Source organism: Poecilia mexicana, unplaced genomic scaffold, assembly GCF_051168715.1.
Source record: "Poecilia mexicana isolate PSO_F unplaced genomic scaffold, ASM5116871v1 scaffold_16, whole genome shotgun sequence".
NCBI classification, from domain to species: Eukaryota; Metazoa; Chordata; class Actinopteri; order Cyprinodontiformes; family Poeciliidae; genus Poecilia; species Poecilia mexicana.
The window spans coordinates 7536464-7558994 of NW_028263385.1; the positions used below are offsets into that span (position 1 = coordinate 7536464).

The 22531-nt window shown below is 38.0% G+C and overlaps 1 protein-coding gene across 4 annotated transcripts in view; it reads left to right on the forward strand.

Annotated features, from left to right (window-relative positions):
• rftn1b (raftlin, lipid raft linker 1b) overlaps positions 1-22531 on the forward strand; it is a 134375-nt gene that overhangs the window by 39355 nt on the left and 72489 nt on the right. For all 4 annotated transcript variants that reach the window (XR_015765617.1, XM_088013939.1, XM_088013937.1 and 1 more), the window contains exon 3: positions 19525-19702. Coding sequence is in view for 3 of the 4 variants with exons in the window: in XM_088013939.1 (XP_087870065.1) it covers positions 19525-19702 (178 nt within the window). In the remaining variant the exon portion in view is untranslated. The remainder of the gene's footprint in view (positions 1-19524; positions 19703-22531) is intronic.

A 22531-nucleotide genomic window follows, 5' to 3' on the forward strand; every position in this document is an offset into this window, starting at 1 on the left:
ATCTGATGGTCAGTGTGTTACCTCAAAAATGACCTTTGCAGCATTGAACCAAGGGATGTGGTCTGTTTTGTCTTTGACGTGGCTTTTCAGCGTTGCATGGATTAGCACATTGCATGTAGAAAGTCAGACCACAGAACTGGAACCGTGGATCCTGCTCCCTCTATTGAGGCATGACACTTTTTCGCTTCACTGGGGAAATAGCTCTGGGGTCTGGATGGAGGATCAACTGTCAAAACCTTGGATTTGGTAGAGCAGTGTGGCGTTTGACCTCACCATGGAACAGTGGAGCAGACCTTTACCATTGAGTAGTTGCTGAGTTTCCACCATTGGGTGAAAGAAAAGTTTGCAATGTCAGTCATGAGCTTAGTCCACCTGGGATCCACAGCTATCAGAGTAGACTTGCATAAAATCACTATGTCTTTACTTTCTTTAACCCTTGTGTTGTCTTGAGGGTCCAAGTGACCCAGAAAAAAAAAACCTAAACAATCTTTTTCTGACTTGAAATTTTATGACTTTTCCTAAATTGACCCCATCATTAGAAAAAGTGATATGTTGTTTTTGTTTATGTTTCCATTTGGGCTGTACACCACTAGGGTACAAGGATTGTCTTATGGGTCCTTTCTGACCCGTGAACTATAAAACCATTTAAACAGCAGAAAAAAGTTCAAAGGTCACACAGAAACTGTCTCTAATACACATACACGTTTGCGTGTTGCGGCGGAAAATTGAAGCACGTGGGGTGAAGCACGTCAAAATGAATCAACACTACGACTTTATTATGGCAGAAAAACAATGACATACTTGACGGAGTTTGACTTTTTGCATTATTTAGCCTCTTCAGAGCCTTCATATGTTTTCAGTTTGTTAAAGATAGTATTACTATAGCAGTACAATTTGCACAATGCCTGTTTTGTTTTGTTTTCTTCTTGGAAAAAGTTATTAAAAATATTTTTTTGTCTAAATTAAGGTGAATTCATGGTTCCTTTTTCCACATAATGTAACCGGTAGTGCTTATGATTAAAAAAAAAAATAATTATGTGATCGGTATCGGTGATCGGCCGTGATCGGCCCTCATGGGTGATCGGAATCCTAATTCATGCCATTGCTTTCCAGTTCTGACAGAAAAATGAAATAATTACTATACTAATATTTCCTAAACCAGATGAAATACATACACACACGTATATACATATACATACTCATCTGCATATCTACATAAATGATACACACCTATTTACACACCTATATATATATTTACACACACATGTAAATACAAGTGTGTATTTACATGTGTGTGTAAATACACACACATACACAAACCTGCACCCAGTTGCCGAAATCATCCACAGAATTGTAATTCCCAGCCAGGTTTGTCCCCTTTGTTGATCCTTATACTTTTGAATAATAACCATTTTGAGTCTTTTCTTAAAATACCTCATGATTGGCTTAAGCTTTCTAGTGAGTTTATTCCAGATCTTCATGCCAATGGCAGAAATGCACATTCTTTTCATTGTTGTTCGAGCCTTCAAAGTTCTGAAGTTGAGGTTTTCTCTATAGTCATATCAATTTGTTAATATTAAACCACTCTTTCAGTTTACATAACTCTAAATTCATTTCAAACAAAATTTGCCATAAGTTTTCCCCCGTACCAAAAATGTTTGTTGTCAGCAAATAATACAAATTTAAGTATCTTGGAGACCTTACATATAGAATTTATGAATAAAATAAACAATTATGGTCGAAATACTGAGCCTTGGGGAACACCACAAACAATGTCCAAGCATAAAGACTTTTTGCAATTTTCATTTTTTGTGGAAATATTCCTGTTTGAATTGACAGGTTACAGATATATCTTAGTGGCCGAATAATTTCCACAATCACCTTCTCAATTATTATCATGTCAATACCATCATAATCAGTTGACCTTTTATTTTCACATTTATTTACTGTATCTATGATCTCATTTTCCTCCACTGCTGTGAGAAACATGGAATCTGGATTTCTGCTAACTAAGGGTACGTTCACACTGCAGCCTGAAGTGACTCAATTCCGATTTTTTTGACGTAATGCGACCTGTATCTGATCTTTTCATGGCAGTGTGAACAGCACCGGTCGGATTCTTTTTCGAATGTGACCCATATCCGATACGTATCCGATTCAAATGCAACCTAACGTCCAGGTCGCATTCATCCGAACTGAACGTCACTGATTCTCAACAAATCTCACTATTCTGCATCCTGATACGCGCAAGTGGGAAGAAAAACAACAACCATGACGGAATATATGAGGATTAAGTCGTTAATATGCTGCTCCGGTTGGACAACAACTTCAAAAATGTAAGCTAAGCTCCACCGTTAGCCTCCATGTTTACTTCCGCAAACACTGAGCACTTCTTCTTTTTATGGCAGTTAGCAGAACACTGAGAACGCTGACGCTATTGCGCCCTCTAGTGCGCATGCGGGACACTTTCAGGTCGTTTGCCCGTTCAGACTGCAGAACGCATACAGGTCGCATTTACTGGCAGTGTGAACGGCCCCGGCAAAAAAATCGGAATTGCCAAAAAATTGGAATTGAGTCACTTCAGGCTGCAGTGTGAACGCACCCTAATATGTCATTTAGTATTTCGTGTTCAGTGGGCTGCGGGATTTCTTCAGCCAATTTAGGGCCCACATTTACATAATATTTATTAAAATTATGAACTATCTCTTCCATGCTATTTAAATTTTTATCTCCAATGTTTGTAAAGTGTTGAGGAAAACTAATATGCTTGGAGTTTTTTCTAATAACACTGTTTAAAATATTCCAGATACCATTAATATTATTTTTATTTCTATCTAACTGTTTACTAAAATAATCTTGTTTTGCTATTCTTAAAATAGCATTAGTTATATATTGATTAATATACTATATATACAGTCTTATCCTGCTGGTGCTAGACTCTCACATTTGTTTTGGTTGTATTTACCCAGAATGCCCTGCACTATAGTCTGCTTCCTACATTTGGAGTCGTCTTCGATCCGTTTGCATCCACATATGCATTCAAACTGCTCCAGAGTTCACTTTAATCAAACTGAGACTTAGATTTTTAGGGGACCAGAGTTTGGTAACACATTCTCACCTTCCCAAACTGCAGCTTGATTAAAGTGGACTAAGCAGGGCGGCTGTGAATGCAACCCTAGTCTAAATTGTTGCATTTGTCAGTGATTTCTGTTTCCCTTGAAATCTATGACTTTCCAGAGCCCCAGAATCAGTTTGTCATGCAAATAATCGACATGTCTAAAACCTCATCCTTACCACCCAGCTCATATAAAACCTCGCAACATCTGTTCACAAGTGGCAGAGGGCTCAATATGGCAGTAACATCCTGTGGCTTCTCTGAGCTGAACCTGGACAAGTCTCACAAGACAAGGTTGGGAGATCAGCTGCCTGGCTTTATCCTCCTTACAGGCCAGGATCACAGCTTTACTGCGATATTACCTTGTCAAGGTCTGAATAAAAAGAGCTTCTACATATAAAATAATTTGGGTGGCTGAGGCATCAATTTAAAAAACCCTGTGGTGCTGCAGACTCTTCTTTTATGGAGAAAAGTATTGGGGATTTCAGAAGCTGCTGAAAGTTGAATTATTCTGTCTGTCATGGGAACACTTTGGGTTTCCTCAGGATGGGCCATAAATATGTCACTGGATCACTGCTTTTGTCTCTGACCTGAACATGCTAGATAACAGGGTGGTAATGGCTGAATGGAAAAATATGCAAAATGCAGTCAAAACATTTTATTAATACAGATGTACATGTAAGTCACAGAATAAATACCACTGAAGTCTCTTCTAACAAAAATCCGTATGAAGGGAGTGGGATTTTTCTCTGGCAAAATGCAAGCTATCAGAGTATGACTTAGTAAAGTCACGAATAGACACCTGTTACTCTATTTTTACTTTAAGACAGAGAGAGTCTACATTATGCTACTGAGAGCTCATATGTAAAATGTAGGAATACGAGTCATTTTCCCCTTGTTCTTTTAGAGTACATTTTAAGGTTTGATGAGGCACTGCAACAATCAAACCCTTCAAGCCCACCTTTCAAGCTGAGCAAGTGTCATCATGTCCTGGAGCAGACTGTTCTCCTCGCCATGCAGGTGTGATCCCATCAGTGTTTCTGCGAGAATGAGAGGCGGCAGAGCGCAGAAGGTGTGAAGGCACAGACAGTGTTTGTCTACCGTCTGCAACTGAGCAGGAAATTCTGCTCTGTAGGTTTTTATTTCCATCTGAAATGTTCGGCGTTTGATTTATGGGTTAAAAACTTCAATTAAAAACAAGAAAAGCTTAAGTATTATTTCAAAAATGAAGGTAAACATAACTACTGTGAGGACAAATTTTAAATCTGATCAATAACAGCTTCAGCCTTTGTCTCAGAAAGGAATGAATTCCAGTCTGGGCTGTCTGGGTGAATCTGAAAGCGCATTTTCTTTTTGCAGTTTTGTTCCCTCAGGCAAAACTCAAACAGCTTTTTCTTCATCCAAATAGAGATGTCTGGGTGACAGAAAGCAGTCAATTTTTCCCATTTGTTTGGCTCAATAGTAAAGACCAAAGTGAAGTACCAGCCTTCACTTTGATCATCTGCTCTAGATGTTGCAGTCATTACCATTATAATCATCTTTTTTTCTTTATCTGCATTTTCTGGCTCCTATTTTAAGGCAGCAACAAACAATATGTGAAAATGCTTTTTTTTTTTTTATAAAAAAACAAGAACGGACCATAGCAAAATATTTGCATATGTAAATAACTTTTGCATCTGTTTGGAAATTACACCAGAAGAAGTTTCTAACTTGTGTAAATTTACAGTTCTGGTTCTTTCATTGGAGTTTCCCATGCTCTGAGTTTTGGTCAAGCTAGTGAGAGTTTTTCATATGAAACTATCAGATGCAGACAGTTATAACTATGACAGGAGAGAATATGTCCTGTTTTTTTTAAATCAATAAAGTTTTTTAATCATTCCACCTTGGAAAAGTGTAAATAGTAGCTAATAATCAGAATTGTTGCCGCCTAATGAGATGTTTGATCGTCGCCTGCGTCAGCCCAGTTCTCCATACTTCAACTTTAGTTCCCTTAAGGAAGTAAAGTGCAAACTTTTCTTTATATAAAATCTGATGAAGCAGCGTTAGATATGGAGAATTGCGAAAACGCAGTGTGAAAAGAAACAATGCAGGGACGGAGCAAAAATATGTAAGTGTAAATTAGTTTCAGTGTGGGAAGTGAGAAAAACTGCAGGCATTCGGTAGAGCCACTGCGAGTGTACAAACATGTGTCTGTGTCAACGAGCGAATGAGTGATTAAGTGTATAAGTCAAAGGGGGAAGAGGTGAGTTCAGTAGATGTGTATGTGGGTGAGGAGGAAGAGAGGGAGGCACCAGCAGGCCCAGTGACTTTCCCACTGACTCATTAGGTGGGTAATTAAAGCACAAAGCTTTGGCCCCAGGGCTCCACAGAGCTGCACTCTGAGCTACAGCTGCTAATGATGGCGTTCTGGACCTCAGAGAGATGGAGTAAGAGAGAAAGAGGCGAAGACGGAGGCAAGGAAACATAGATTAGTTCTCACAGTGGGAGCATCGGCGGCTCTTCACACAGAGCGAGTTGAAAAGGGCGACGAGTCGATGCTGTTTGGGATAAATGTCTCTTCTTTAATTTTCCATCGTGATGTATAGTCGAACGACGGGGTGCAACACAAATATGTTGAACACAGCTCCCTTCATTTAATTATGTGTAAATAACCTGGAACAATTCAGCTTTAATCTCAGAGCTTTGTGCTAAATTAGATAACACTATTATAGATAATGACCGTAATGACGTCAGTTGACTGAATTAAAAACTAATTTAAAGACCCAGTTTCTCTTGTTCTCACCCTCGTCTGTGTGAGATGATTTTCTCTGTTGTTAATTTCCGTCTGGAAATTCATGCTGCAGGACAACTGGAATTTCCATGAGCTTATTTAAGAGTTTCAGCACAATGAAATTCAAAGGAAATCACTGTGCATACAGTATGAATATCCATGTATATTACCACACATGTCTTAGCGAGGCATTGCATTAGAAGGATCAATTTATGTCAAATTGTAACTGGACTTTATTCTTATGTTTATGGTTCTTTTTTAACATCTTTCCCCTTATGCAGTTATATTGTTTTATTTTCTCATTTTATGGGTTTAAATCTTACTTTCTTTTACCTGTAGTACTAAAAAAAAAGATCTATATTAATTATATTGTTTATAAATGCATGGCTGTGTTTGAATTGTTCACTCTGTGCATGTCTACATGCCACAACTCTAGTAGTGGATAAGAGCAGTGAACTGTTTTTGCATTTCTAATGCTGCTTCAGTGAGGTAGTTAATTACAGTTATGAGCTGATTATGCTCAAGTATCTGAAAGGATTGTAAGATATGGTTTGCATTAATGCATCCACTATTATCACAAGTCATAAATCTCTTTTTTTGCATTTTAAATATGTTCAAATTTTCAATTATTTAAATGTATGCATCCATTATGTCATGCGTTTCTGCATGACATTTCTCTGTCTAAGGAATTAGGCTGCAATTAAAAGAATATCTATATTATCGAGAAGAGGAAGAAAAAATGTCGATAGGAATTCATGGCAACTTTAAGCTTTTCTAACAAACCCGTGAAGACAATCTGCTTGTATCGCTTACCTTGCTGCTGTTGAGGAAATTTTAATAAATTTGTGCTGCATTACTTACAAACAGCTCCATTAGCAGAAATTATATTTAATGAAGTCTAGCTTCAAAAATACAGATTTCACAACTTAGCTATAAGTTTCCAATAACTGTTATTGTTTTTCTCTGTTAGCTACTTTGTAAATTGATTTAAAATACTTTAATTTGACCAGCATGTTGCTTTTTACTGGAAGTAACATAAATATTTTGGAGTGACCAACCCTGACCCCCATTTTTAATACAATAGAGAATCATTGCAACAAAGAAAGAAACAAAAACAAGATAAGTTCATAAATAAGCCTTACATTTGAAATCTTTTCAGAAGGTCTTCAGATATGTTAACTTTTTGAATCAACTCCATTTGGCAACATTAAAATGTCTAAAACGTGGAGCTTTTTCTTTAATGCCATTCGTTTTCTTATTAGTCACAGCTCTAGCAGGTGGTTCTGGTCTTTCCACCTGTTTAAAATGTTCTACTTTTGAGATTTTGTTATTGTCAAAGCAAAGGACGTTGTGTGGCTTTGGTCACCATGCATCAATTTGTACTCGTTACAGCACAGAGTTGTGATGGGTCAAGCAGCAAGTTGCAAACATTTAAAACGTTAATGCTGAGTTTTGCCGTCTGCCGTAATAAACTGACCTTTTACTGACATTTTTAAAATGCTCAGAAACAACAAAATCTCTGACTTTAAAATGCTTCACCAGATTCTTAGTGGTTGCAGCCGCTAATGTGTAGCACAAATTTCATAAAGAGCTTTTTTCCTGCTCTTTTGTCAAACAAGAAACCTCAAAACCACACGTTTGACTTTGCTTTTCTCACCCAACGTGCTTGGAAAAGGTTCAGTTTAGTGCATGCATATTGTTTTGATACACAGCTAATGCTTAAACCATTTTACAACAATTAGACCTAATTTAGAAATATATAATCAGTTTAATCCAATCATGTAGACAGATAAAACATTTTGTTTTTGTTGGTTGTTTACTTTGCATATTTGAGACTCACTTTTTATATTTTGATCTTTCAGCTTACTTTTTTTTTTCCGCTTTTGTTCCATCGCTGAAAGAAAGTCGCTACGCTTCTTTTGTATAAAAAGCAGATGTTAGTTATTTTTCAAGTTCTTTGATTTATAGAATTGCACCTGAATTATCCAAAAGACATAACATTTATTTCTAAATTCATGGAGACTTTTTTGCAGGATGAGATGGGATGAAATGAGGGTCATTTGCGGCGTAGTAAATTTGTCACACTGGCTTATCAGAAATGTGATGCATCTGTAAAAGCTTCAGCTGCAGACTCAGTGGAGATAATAGACATTAACACCAGAAAATGCATGAAATAAACCTTACAATTGGTAGAGCATGTGCCTCATATTCAGAGATTATAGCCCTCGAAGTGCTTGACCTGGGTTCAGTTCCCAGTCTCTGGCTATTTGCTGCATGTCTTCTCCTTCACTCAGTTTTCTTTCAAATTACTGTTAAATTACTGCCTAAAAAACCTTAGAAAGGCTCAGTAAACATTGGTTTCAACTCACACAGATTTTTCATTTCGCCATCACAGTTCTGATATCTTGCTCCTATTTGAACAACTATCTTGACACTAAAGACAAGAGATGATAGAAAAATACAGAAAAATTGTCTCTCACTCATGGAGGCAGAAAAAGAGGTTAAGAGCTGAAGAGACCCTTCAAAGATTTTGCTCTTCTCAACTCAGTGGGGAATGGTTGTAGGCTTTTTTTTTATGTCTTCTTATATTTATTTATTTTTTATTTTTATGGTGGGAAGAAGCAGAACGAGCCAGGAGTGAAAGCTGCAGAGACGAACAGATTTCCCGCCGAGAGGAGAGGATAAAAAATAGGCTAAATGTACCGAGGAGCCATGTGGATAAAGTCCAGACGGGTGAGAGGAATCAGAGCTGAAGAAAGGCAGGAGAGAAAAAATGAAAGAAGGGGCTTACAGACAAGTCACTGGCATTTCCATTTTGAGCCTGTATGAAGGCTAATGACTCAAGGCGGGCTGCTGAGACAGAGCGAGGTTCCTGCAGGTGGTCCTCACAAGAGTGGAGAGCTCCTGGGGAGACTAAGGCCATTTTAATTGGACACTGAATAACGATATGACTGCCTCACAGAGAGATAGCAGGATGGCGCCTTCAGTTCCAAAGGGCCAATTATAGTATATTCATGTTGAATAGCCTTTATTAAGGATTTGTGAGGGAGCAAAGATTAGTATCAGGTTTGTTTTCGCTAATTTTTATTTCATTTTACTCTAGGTGGTGTACCGTATCCTCGGAGTGTGAACACAATCGCTGTCAAAAACTGTTAAGTACCAAATTAAGCCAGAAAGAATGGTCCAGTTTGAGCGTGTACAGTATGAGTATTATCAGCAGGGGGTAGGTACAGTATTCAGTCTTAGATATGTCAAAATGCTCTGTTACTTCTGACTAGAGTAGCTGCTCCTCTGCACTGAGAGCAGACAGCTTCTGCTGAACCATCTCTGACAGACTTCTGCTTGCCTTCCTGTGTTGGCGATCTATTCTTTTATATCTATATCGATAGACAGATTTATCTACCTATAGCTATGTGTGTGGGGTTTTTCTTTGGGTACTCTGGATTCCTTTCACATTCCAAAAAAAAAAAAAAAATCACTGTTTGGTTAATTGATCGCTCCAAATTGTCTTTTTGCATGAATGTGTTTTTTTCTTTATTTGTCTTGTGTGTCTCTGTGTTGCCCTGGCAACCTCTCGCCCAATGACGGAGAAAGGCGCCAGCAAGGCTAAGCAGATATAAATATAAATACACTCAGAAACCTGTTTGATGCAGTATAAAATGATATCAACATATAATACCTCTTTCACACAACACATAAAATAAGGGTGGGATGCTAACTGGCTAATGGGTGTCAGCCGTTTTGTGCTGAGGTGACAACGCTCATCACAGTGAAAAATCTTGATTGTTGATTTTGGTTTTTCACCTGTATTGACGCAGCCTTGCCCTCTTCTACTTGGATTCATGAACTGGAAACTGTGGATGTCCATTTAAAGGGTTTGAATGTGTCGGACTTTATTAATTCAAGTCATAAGACGAACATTCACATGAACCAACTGTGAGGGCAAAAGGGCACATTTTACATATTTAATGTGATTAACAGTTGTGAATTAAGAGTGTTTAAAAGCTTTTCAAGTGGTTAACTATTTGCAGTGTCAAAGGTCATGCTGCTTTCCTACCAGATATAAATTTGTGTCCAACTCCTGTAGAGGCGCAATTTTTATTTCTCCCCCCGAACTTCTTATTAACGAAAAGTAAATAAATCACTCTGTTCCCTGTGAGAGCATGAACGCATCAGCTGCTAATGGAGTTGTTAGTATTATAAGAAACAAACAGTTTTCTAATCATGATGAGACAAGACAGTCTAACCAAATAGATGTGTCAGAAAGAGGCAGCAGGATCAAAAATCAGTTGCAGTGGGTGGATAGATAATAAATGCTGGGCTACCCCCCCCCTCACCATCCCCACCATGCAAATGTGGTTGAACCGTTTCTCCCGGAGGCGGCGCGTTGTGTGTGTGCAGTGTGATTGCAGAGCTCCAGCGCTTCAATCTTTTAGCTTATTAATTTCATATTTACTCATTTATTTTTAAATGGGATGAGTGATGGAAATGCGTCAGGCTGCAGCTCAGAGGTGCTTACATGGCAGATGGGTTTATGAAGGGAAGTGAGCCAGTGTCAGATTCAGGGATTCAATTCAAAGTTAAGTTTTTTTTTTCCTTCTTTTATTATTCATGGAAAGCAAGAATAATCCTTGGGAAAGTTGACTGAGCATGATATGCTTCTGTGGCCCCCAATGTTGCAGCTATGCTTGTTCTGCTAGAAACCCGGGCAAGCAGTTTTATTCGTCCTAGACCCCTGCGATACCGTGCAAAAGTTATAAACCACCCACCCATGATTTAAATGCACTTTTCTTCAAAGGAAACATTCTACTTAGTAAGAGAGAGTTTCATCAATAGTTCTTCAACATTTCTGAAAGTTTTTCCTGATTTATTTCCTTCAGTTTTTTTTCTCTGCTTATTACTCATTTACAAACATATGAAATATTTTAGCATTTAATTCAGTTTGAACTCCAAATTGTGAGTTGGTTTCTGCATCTTAGTCACAAAGCAGGTCAAATGTGAAATGACAGGTTATTTGATTTACGTAAAAGTTGCTGATGTTGGGCAGACGTCTCAGGCGACTAAAGATCAATCACAGTTTTCTGCACTTTCAAATCAAGTATTATTGTTGCAGTATTTGGGTAACTGCTTGGTTTTCATAATAATTGATGTGTCTTGGTTTTCTTTTCTCGCCTTCTCGTTTTTTTCTTTGTTTCAATGTAAATGCATTTCTAATTTAAATATAAATCAGAAACAGAGGGATTTACCTCATCTCTTTTTTCTTGGAGCTTTAGGATACACAACTGTCAGATGTAAACTAAAATAATTTAAATTCATCTACGTGCACTGGGAACCACTTCCACAATATTGACTTTGTGGTGATGGTATTTGAATACAGATAGCACTGAAAACTAGATTTGTATTGAAATATCAATGCATCTAAATAATCAAATCTAGTAAATTTTAGTTTTGGTGAAAAGAGGCCGACCACATGCAGATTCCTTACCTTTAATTGCGCACAGAGGTTATCAGAAGTCAAGTTTATTGAAAGCCATTTTGCTCAGGTTTATTTGTCTTCAACAAAGTAATGATCATGTTAGATATAGATGCTCAGAAGATTAATGATTTTGGTTACCTGCTTTGGATTCACAAAATGCTGACTCTTTTCTCAGAAAGGCCTACCATGAAAACACAAATAAACCCAAGTTTGTAATTAAATTGATTAATGAAACTACATAAAGTAAAGTGTGGGGTTTGTCTAGAGACTCATAAAAATATTGCTGCTGCAGCTGCTTTTGTGACGAGTCAGGTAAATGTTTGGACAAGAGAGGAAGGTGAGCGTCAGAGAAGTCATTTCAGCAGCTGTTTTCTTATTCTGTCCTTTAGCTGAACCCTTCTATTGCATATTCAAACCATTTTCATCTTCATTAGAAAATCGACTTGCACAGATGCCTACAAAATGTTTGCGAACGGTTTTCTTTTCTTTTTATAATTTGCATCTAATTATCCACCTTTTTCTGCTCTTTGATGTTTTCACTTGTGCAGAGTTAGGAAAGGGATAACAATGAATCTGACCTTCAGCTTGATGTTCAAAAAACACAAATAAGTCTTCCAGTAACAAGGATTTTGATCTTTAGACAAGTTTTTGATTAATAACAGTGAAGTACAAATGTGATGTTTGAAATGTTGCAGGATAAAACAGCTCAGGATCTTAAAGCGCCTTTGCTAATTTGTACCCCAATACGCACCAATGTTTTTCCCTTTTATCTATTTCAACTTTTTATTTTCTACCTGTAAACAAACCATTTGGTGCCCTTGTACTTAAATATTTTCTTATTATGTTTAATTGTCTGTGTGGTAAAATATTTTCACAGTCTTAAATGCTTTCACAGTTTTTGCAAATGCTGTAATTTTTTAAACAACACGGTGTTGTGAAAAGAGGATTTACCTGTTTTGTTTCCTTTTTGTTTTTGCTATTGAAACAAATGTTATTGTTAAGCGGAGATAACCAGAAGAAGTACAACATGTAGTTGTACATTTAGATTTAATTTATTAAGGTTAAGAAAGTATCCGAACAGAATTACCTCGACAAACAAGATGATATGATCTGATAGTTTGTGACAACTGGCAACGAGTCTTGGAGGAATCATCATGCTCCTGTTTTCTAACTTAGCTGCTCTTGAGCTTAAAGTCCCTGATTGATAGATGGACATTTTCCACCAGGATTTTCTGACAGAGAGGCAAAGTCATGCTCCATTCAATAACTTAAAGTCATGGGGGATCAGATGATGTTTTATTTCTCTGTTATGTTAATGCCAGATGAGGTGGGATGTGCCTTAGCTGAGGTGAAAGAGGCCTGAATTTCTTTAGATCTTGTTCATTTTTGAGCCCCAGAATGAGATGACAGTAACAGTATTTATTGCAAGCTGGCAACTCCTGAGAAAGTTCACCTCTGCATGTTTTCTCCATTTGTGGATAGTCGCTCTCATTGTGGTTCACTGGAGTTCTAAAGCTTCGTAAGTGTCTTTGTAAGCCTTTCCAGACTGATATATAACTTTGTTTCTCATCTGTTTTTGCATTTCTGTAGGAATGATGTGTTGCTTTTCAGAAATCTTCCACCCTACTTCATCTTGTCACAGGTTTTATTAAGTGATTTCTTGATGCAAGGGAGGATGTAACTTATGAAATTGAACCAAAAATGTTCTAAGTCATAATGAAAAAACTGAGTTAGTTATTCTATCATAGTTGGTTCAGATAGTGTTTCTTTTCATCTGGTTCATGTGGGGAGGTGTGAACGCGCAATCAAACTATGATGTGGACCAAAAAGGTGAACTCTGGTCTGTCTAAAAACCTAGATCTCAGTTTGGTTGAAGTGAACTCTGGTGCTGTTCAAATGCATTTGTGGATGCCAAGTGGAGAACGCTCCAAAAGCAGGAAGTGGACTATAGTGCATGGCATTCTGGGTAACCACAACAAACGCTTTTGTGTAGGGCTGGAGGGAGAAATGGCATGTGGTGTTTTGCCAAAGAAAAAAAAAGAAATCCTACAACCGCTACAATTTAATGCCACTCCATTTTTGTCAACTGTTCATGAAAAAGGAAGTTGCGCTCTTGTCTTCTTCAGAGGTCTTCTTTGCTTACGTAAAAGAGAATGGGATTATGGATCCATGGTTGGACGACTGGATGGAATCAAGTTATTTTTACCTCCAATCTTTAATGGAGAAAATACAGTGTTGCTGCTTGTTTGGCCACCTAAAGGCATTTTCTTTCAACAGATTGTGAGCAAATCATCGAAATTTAAAATTGCTGGTTCAAAGTGATGACAAAACATCGCCCTAGGGGAAAGCATTGACGCGCAGTCGGTACAAAGTGTCCCGTGGAAGACAAAAACTACAAAGGGGTGAAATAGTGAGGGGCCAAAATTACCAGCACCCTCCCAGTTTGAGATCAAAAGATAACTACATATCACAGAGAGAAAATACATCCTGTTGGATACAGAAATCATTCTCTCTTTATTCATTCACTCAGACATTCCCTCTGTTTTGTCTCCTCCTCTCTGTTTAATGCTTGTGTCTGTTTGATGGCTTTGCACGAACACAAGTCTCCAGAAAACCAATTTGTTGGTTGACAGCCAGAAGACCTCCCTTCTACCCCTCCCTCTTTTTCCCTTTCTTTTCCATTATTTGCCACGAAGTGATTTGTTCTTGTGAGTTTAGAGCTCTTCTCTGTTGATATGCACATGAATTTTCTTTCAAGGTAAACAAAAAAAGATGGAGTGAAGTAATTGGGTGCCAGTTTGCCATGTAAGATTTACCAGGCTGACTCCCAGATCGACCAGAGGCTCCTCCATGCCGTTGGAAACAGCGCTGACACTTCCATGGAGCGGCTAATTTACTCTCATCTGCACAAACAAAGCGATTCTCCTTGGATAACATGATTTTAGGGCAAAGTAAACATCCTTACAACAGCATTCGATTCAGAGAAACTCAGCAGCAGGCGACACTTTGCTCTGGGGACGGCATGATAAATAAACTTGTGTGATAAATAAATGTAGAGCTTGTGTATTTAAGGGCCTCTGGAAGAGATTATTAGGAGCTCACGCAGTGATTAAAACTAAATCAAGAAGTCGCCAGCGGGTGCATTCCCACTGCCTAATTGAAACTATTCCTTATTTACTCATCTTAACCATCCGAGAGCCGGCAAATCAGCTTCATTTTCCACATACAGTATCTACCACCTCAGGAATCCTTAGATGTGCAGGAGAATCCCTCGGGGAAGAGGACGGGGTGCTCATGTCGCACCGAAAGGAAAGGAGACAGAAAGGAAAAGGCAAAATCGCCGATCACAGAGGGATTAATTCAATTTCTGAAGGCAGGCAGCGGTAGAGGGAAGCAGGGTGAGAGGAAGGAGGATAATCAAGGGGGGGGAGAAGACGAACACATTTCACCCATTTCAGTGGCGGCCTATTTCTTTGTGTTAATTCCTCCATGCTTTTTAAGTTCTAAAGCTCCTGCATTGTGGCGCAGTAGGATAGAGCGTGATTGAGAAATTTGGAGGAGTATTTTTAGCCGAAGAATTCGCTCAGCCCTCAGGGAACAGCGTATGATTTCTCTTTCATGCGCTCACTTTGGTGGTTTCACCGTAAACCTCAGGATTTGTAGCCGTGGGGAGGAGTTCAGACTGAATCAGCTCTGTATCCACTGCACAGAAAAGCTGCCTCCTGATTGGCACAAGTACAGTTGTTCCAGATAACCTCGTCTCTTCAGCAGTAACACATCGCTGTGTTACAGTCTGCAGTGTCACACAAATGAGTTTTAGTTGAGTCTGCCTCAAAGGGGACATGTAAGATGTGAGGAGAAAAAGGGTCAAAATAAGCTCATTCCCAAAGACCCACAGCTGTGATCACTAGATTACTGGATAAAAGAGAAACCAGGAAGAGATGAGCTAGGAGAAATGCTAATTATTATGTATTGCAAAAAGCTGCATATAGGAGATTAATGCGCCATCCAAACTAAGCGCGTTAGCTTTCAGATTTGTTTAGCATGTTTAATTTGAACATTTTATGCATGGAAATATCCTATTTATGTTTTCATGACCCAGTTAAGCATAAAATGGTGACAAACAAGTCTAAAAAGTTTTCTGAGGAAGATGTATTCCAAAAGGACCAATGAATATTAAAAAAGCCTATCCTGTTTCCAAAAACACTTAGTTTTATTTCCTTTTTTGCAATTTACAATGTAACTTACAATATAATTAAATTCAACCTGCCACTTTGACACCGACCCTCCCGAGACAATCCATCCAACCCAGCCTGTTGGATCAAGCTGGGTTAGAAGGTTTGGAAATTGTTAAACCTTTGAACTCCAAAGGTTCTTGAAACAAGAAAGTGATGTGGATGATCAAGCAGTTATATCTTTTCACAGCAATGAAAAGGTGATACTAAAGACTAATTCACCAAAAACGACTTCAGCATTCATTACAAGATCATCATAACTTTCTTTACGTTTTCCCTGCAGCTCCAGGCTCTCCTGTCCCACACAGTGATCTTTTGTTTCTTCAGGTTGAGGTTTTGATCAAACCAAAACATGGCATGGCACCATCACCATGGCACCATCACCATGGCACCATGACGATGCCAGAGTAGACAGTTGTCTTGTATCTTGCCAAAAATCGTATGGCGCCCCTTATGTGGTTGATGTTGCCAGGTCACTTTTCTATCAAACTGTAGCCTTGTGATTTTAGATAATTCTGATTGTTCACTTCCACTGTGCATTGGCTTGGAGGCAGGCATGCTGCTGTCAGCAAAGGCCAAGGAGTCAAAATATTTCAAGCTCCAGATTGGTTATTTGGATGGTTCAATTTTTCTGCATCCAACACTCGTTGCTTTCTGTGCTTTGGATTTCCCAGGTCACTAGTGCTTTATCCCACTGTCACTTTGTTCTTGGAGATGACAATTTGGTGCATTCAGGGACGGAACAGCTGACTCAGCATTTTATGGTTTTGCCATTGAAACTAATGAGTCGCTCCAACTTCTGTTTGGTCGCCATTAGCAAAGTTCCTGGCCTTTTGCAGAGGTATTGAGAAGTTGATCGACCTATGTTTTTATATTTTATATTATGAAAAAACATCAGTCACCACCCGCCTTCCAAAGGTTTCTGCTACTTTGTGATTAGACAGAGTCGACCTGGAGAACCCAACAACGTAAAACTAGACTTTGGTTCAAGCAGCTGTGGTTTGTAGCTCGATGCAGAGAATTTGCACATTCCCCTTGTTCATGCATGAGATTTCACCAGGTAGTCTGATTTCATCTCAGCATGCCCAGTATCATGCATGTTAGGCTAGTGACACGTTTGATTAGGTGTGCATGTATGTGTGTGTGCAAAGTTGCTTTTCTGGTGCATTGTGGCCATTTGATTAGGGACCAGTCCAGGACGAACCCCATGTCTAGCATCTCCTGATTACTGCAGACGGGCAGCAGTGGGTATGCAAATCGAGCCGATGGATTTCCTGTGGCCTTTATTGCCTTGTTGCTCTTAATTACTCCCATCTGTAAAGGAGTGAAAACAAAATCATGCCTTGTGAGCTCTGTGTTCAGAATTCACCATGTTTTCTGTGGCAAATGCACAACTTTTCAACTTGAATGTAGTTATTATTTAAATATACACTTTATGTCTTTGAAGTCGGTGTCTTCTAAACTGGAAAACTACTCACTGGGTAATGACAGCGTGTTGTACATTACCAAGTAGTGACATAAATATTCACCGATATGTAGAACAATTTTAAAGAAGAGTTTTGTCGAAAAATACTCAAACACACACAACAAAGATTTTAACATCTAATATCAGGAAAATAAATGAGGAATGGCTGACTGATCTAAATGTGGAACATGAATAGCTCGGGTTGCACCGTGGGAATAGAAAAATGCAGACTGAGCACGGACCTTTCACATAAAATGTTCATGTTTGTTTATACAGACGCTTAAAAAACGCTTTCCCAAAAAGAGGCCAGAGGCTGCTTTGTTAAAACTCGGCTGTTAAGCATTTAGAGAGAACATTTATAACAAAAATATGACATTATGATAATTGTAGGGCTGAACAGTGTGGTTTATTTGACTGTAGAAGTCTACAAGAGCTTACACAGTTGGATTATCAGTCAGATTTAGCCATGTTTTTGCAGTCTCTGACCTCCTGCTGAACTTTAACACATTGACTTTTCTCATGCGTTGGTACTTCTCATTCTGTATAGCCTCATTGACTCTAATTAGCCTTTGCGGTATTTTCCATGTCTTGTGACAGCGCGTAGAGACAACCAGACTTTCTCTTGCTGCCCTCCGCCCACTCCCCTCTCCTCTCTCGCTCTACATCCAGCTCTTTGTCCTGGCCATCTCTCATGAGCCCCAGCTGTTTGGCCTGCAGTAAATGTTACCACATACAGCGAGCTGTGGGATCCCAGCCATCATGCTTCTGGGATGGAGAGTAACATCTCCCCATGTTTCTCCTTTGTGTTTCTCCACGATTGTTTTTCAATGTTCTTCTTAGCTCAGTTTTCAGTTTCCTTCGATTTTTGAGACATGAGAATCTCGCCTTACTGTGCATTTTACCATACATCCAAATAAAAATGATGAAAAAGCAGAAGCTGTGTGAGGTTTGACATAACACAGCTGTTCACTGACTGACAAGGCCTTCGTCAGCAGTTGTTTTCATCCCACGAGAAATGCAAAAATAACTTCTATAGGAATATGTTGGGGTCACATGAATGATTTTGGACTGTATTACATAAACATAAATTCATTGGATAGGTTTATCTTGTAAAGTGCTTGTTGTGTGTTGATGCTGTATAGATAAACAGACTTAAAATACCAATTAAACAAGGCCGTTTTATTATAAACTTTCCCATGTGTTTGAACATTTTAATAAATATGGGAAGAAATCAGAATCTAAGAATGCTATAAAAGGATATAGTAAGCTGGTTTGGAGCTGGAACCTCATTTTTTTCCCACTAACATTTTAGGAGCAAATAGCTAAAACAACAAATATCACTTAAGAATTGTATTTCATGTGGAGTACTAATGAGCAGAGAGTGAAAAATCATCGAGAAATCCACTTTTCGAGTCAAACTACCAGCTGGTTTACAGTGTTTTCTGTTTTGACCCAGAACTTTGAATTTCCAAGCAGGAACTTCAAAACAGAAAAGACAGAAGAGACACCTGCTGAAAAAAAAAGTTCAATCATGGAAAGTTTAGGGATCACCACCAGCCTGACATTGGTTTCCACTGATAAAATTGATTTTGGAATTTGCAGTAATTACACCTTCAATTGTTTCGGTTGAAGTCAATCAAGAGTATATTGTGTGAAGAACTGCACACATGTTTTTTTTTTCAGTGCTAAACTGGTTTTGTTATCTCCTGTACTTTCTGTTTCCACTGCAAAAACTTGACTCTCAGTGAAAAACTGATTATTTCTTACAACCAGGTTTAGTCAATTCCCAATTATTATTCTGTGAGCATAACATAACCCTGACCTAATTCTTACCTTCCTGGTTTCCGGGGTTGCTAATAAATCAAAATTCAATGTTCAGCTCCTGTTTTTAGTGCTGATGCTGCTGATCAGAATTAATTTCAGAATACTGGATTGTAAAATGTTTGCAAATATGCTTGTTATTCAATAAATAATGTATTATATTAATAAACTAAGCTGGGAATATTTGGGAGTCTGCAGTGATACTAAATTTGATATAAATAAATCGATGTCTTGTAAACAGCTGCAGAATGGAAACACATGTAGAGGTTACTGAAAACACAAAAGCATGAAGAGAAAAACATGAGAAGTTGTGTTAGGGAAAAACACATGGATCCAGCTGTGTGTGCATTTTTGTGGTGCAGTTAAAGGCAAACAAGGACACTGAACAGGAAACTTAACGTTCTTGGAAGAAATGTTGCGTTTACCTTTCCCTGGGAAAAATAAAAGAAATGATTTACAGAAGCAGAGATTGCTGCATTTAAGCAGACAAGAACCAAATATTAACCACCACCATGACTGACAGACTTGGAAATTCAAACAGAAATCCATACATGATGAAGCTTTTCCATTTGTGCACCAAATATTTCTGCAAAGGACATTTTAAAGTCACCCTCCATAATTCTTTCTCTTTGTTTTTCCCAGGTGGGACCTCAACGCTGCGCCTCTCGTCGGTGCGGGAGCTGCCCGATCAGCTCCAGGAGCTTTACCAGCAGGGGTTTGTCCTTGCGGCCGTCCATCCATTTATCCATCCCTGTGGTCCGCAGTCCAACAGCCCACAGCACCAGCTCTACCGGGCCATACTTGTCCGAATCAGTGACGGGTAAGATAATAATTCCTGACCATTAAATAAGTTCTGCCCCAGGACAGGAATTAATATGTAATGAAAAAATGAATAAAAGCATCAGATTCTGTGCAGTAAATTGACTAAGAAGTACAGACATTTTAATAGACTAGTAGGGGTATTTTTCTGTGGATGAGTTTTTTTTTTATATGAGTAAGTATAATAATCTACTTCTTGTGTGGGTTTTTTTCTATTGTGTTGTTTGAATAAAGCCTAAAATGTGAAAAAGCTCCCTTAATACAAGTTATGCTTGGTGAGCATTCATAAAAGGAAGGAGATTAGTCTACACTACACAATATTGCTGTCATAAATTGCTTTCATATATTTAACAGTGAAACTTATACGATTTGCATGACATATTTTAATTTTGTGGGTTTTTCCTTCGTCTTTGGAACGACCATCTCTGCATAAGATTTTGAAGTTTTAATTTGTTTTGACACTGCATTGTGTCAAAATGATTTGTGAAAAGTCCAACTACTCAATCTGCCTCATGTAGATTAATTTTTAAATTATTGTGCATTTTTGTAGTATGAGTGTGTGCAATCATAAAAACCTGCTTACATTCAATATTTACAATAACACATTTGGCCAACTGGGTGGATTTTCACTTCCATAAATTTCTCATCTGAGGTATGTTTTGGTGTCCAGAGTACTAAAGATTATCGAAAGTGAAGATGGAAAAGAAAGTAAAGTGTCTGGAAAATGTTTATTTTGCTGTCCATATATATTTTCAATATCTAGGAATGATGTTAGAATTGCATCTGATATCAATATCACGCAGCAGTTAGTTCTAAACGCCTGTAATTTAAGTGTTACAGTTTAGCACATGGAGTCAGATTTTCATTTTATTTAATTAAACTATTTTATTAACATAAAGTTTTCAGACATCTGAAGGAAATAATTCAGGGAAGAGACAATAGAGAATAAAGATAGAGAATGTTTGAATGACTTTGATAAATGACTTAATTCATAAATTTCTGGGATGAATTAATTTAACTGATGTCTCCTCTGGGATCAAGTCCTTCACAGATGGACTTTAGTTCATTTTCTCACACTACAACCAAAGTTTTCAAAGTATGTTGTTCAGTAAGATAAATCCTCTTACAAAAGTCATTATGCTTAAAAATATAGATCCTATGTATCATAATTTATCCTCTTTGAGAGATTTAAAATAATCAGCTGCTTCTATTGCAAAAATAAACATTTCTGTAGTTTCAGCATCTAATGTGCAATTTTCAAAATGATAATTGTTCAAACCAGTATCTGTTTCATTCCAGGTGGGAATTTAGAAATTTGTTTAATTTCATTTTAAACATTAAAAATCAATAAAAAATATTACCTGCCTAATTCAATACATATCCTGTTATCAGACAGGCAAAAGGTGAAAACTGAAGTCGGAGCAGCCTCATTAGGGGAACATATTGCACTAAACAACGGGGCCTGCCCCCCGAGGCAAATATGTTTCTGAGGCCTCAGACGTCTTAGCTGCACTCCTGGGAATAAGACCTTTGCAAGAACAAAATAATGAAGCCATTACAGTCACTTAAGACAGCATGTTGAGATTACTAATGTACCTTAATTGGTGTCATTATGCAGAGAGGACTTGGTGGGAATCAAATCACAAATGGTCTAAAAATGTTATGCTGCCTGCTTGGTGTCTGACATTAGCCCCAGAATAATGACTGTGTTCAGAGCTGCTGTGTTACATATGAATAATTACTGCTTTATTAGTTCCATGTGAATACAAAGGTTGTCCTCATCCCTGTGAAAAACCAGCAGAGGTCAGATGTTTCTTCACAGCAACAGAGCATCTGTTTGCAGCTCAGGCAGTGGTCTTGTCGACCCTTTCAGTGTCAGAGTCACCGCCGTCCCTACAAACACGCCCTGTCGCTCCGTTCAGGCACGTTTTGTAGGAATCAAGCGTGTGGCTCTTTAATTTGGGGAGGAAGTCAGGGAGGGAAAACACTGGTGCTGCTAAAGGGCAGCAAGGTCATGTTTTTCCCTGATCAATATCTGTCTACTCATTTGAATGCCTGAGTGTAAAGTTAAAAACTACAATTTGTTTGAATGTCACACGTTTTCAGGAGATGAACTTTAACAAGCAAATCAATTTACATTTTAAGGAGAATATCCAGTTTCCTCTATGATGGATTAGCGACCTGCTTGTGGTGCACCCAAAGTGGGATTTTCTCCTAATCATTTCAGAGTTTGGTGGCAGCTAGTTACACGTACTCAATTACATTTACTTCAGCAACTATTTTGAAAATTTACTTTTATGAATATTTTCACTATGCTGTACTTTTTACTTTTATTTCATTATGAAGTATCGTTACTCTTACTTGAATAAAATGTCTGGATTTTTTAACCAAAAGTTCACCAGACACAGAAACACACCTGCAGTTTTTGTTAAAGTTTTGTAAGTTTTTTATTAAAAGAAACTGATTTTGATTTTTTTTTGCCTGATTTTATTCTGTTATTTATATGAATTATTGTCATTTGTGTCTTTTAAACACCAATATTACTTTTTTACTCTTACTTGAGTAATATTTTTGTACTACTACTTTTTACTTTTACTTGAGTAAAATGTGTTTAAGTAGTGCTTCTCCTATTACAGTAAAAACTTTGGGTATTCTGCCTTCTTCTGCTGGACAAAGACCAGACAGACCCCCATATGGACAATGAAAGATATCTCATTTTCTGCAGACCATGCACAGTCCTCTGCCTTGCAAAAGGATTAGTACCCATTAAAGTTTTTCACAATTTATGAGGGCGCAAACTCAAACCTTATTGCATTTTTTATATGAGCCC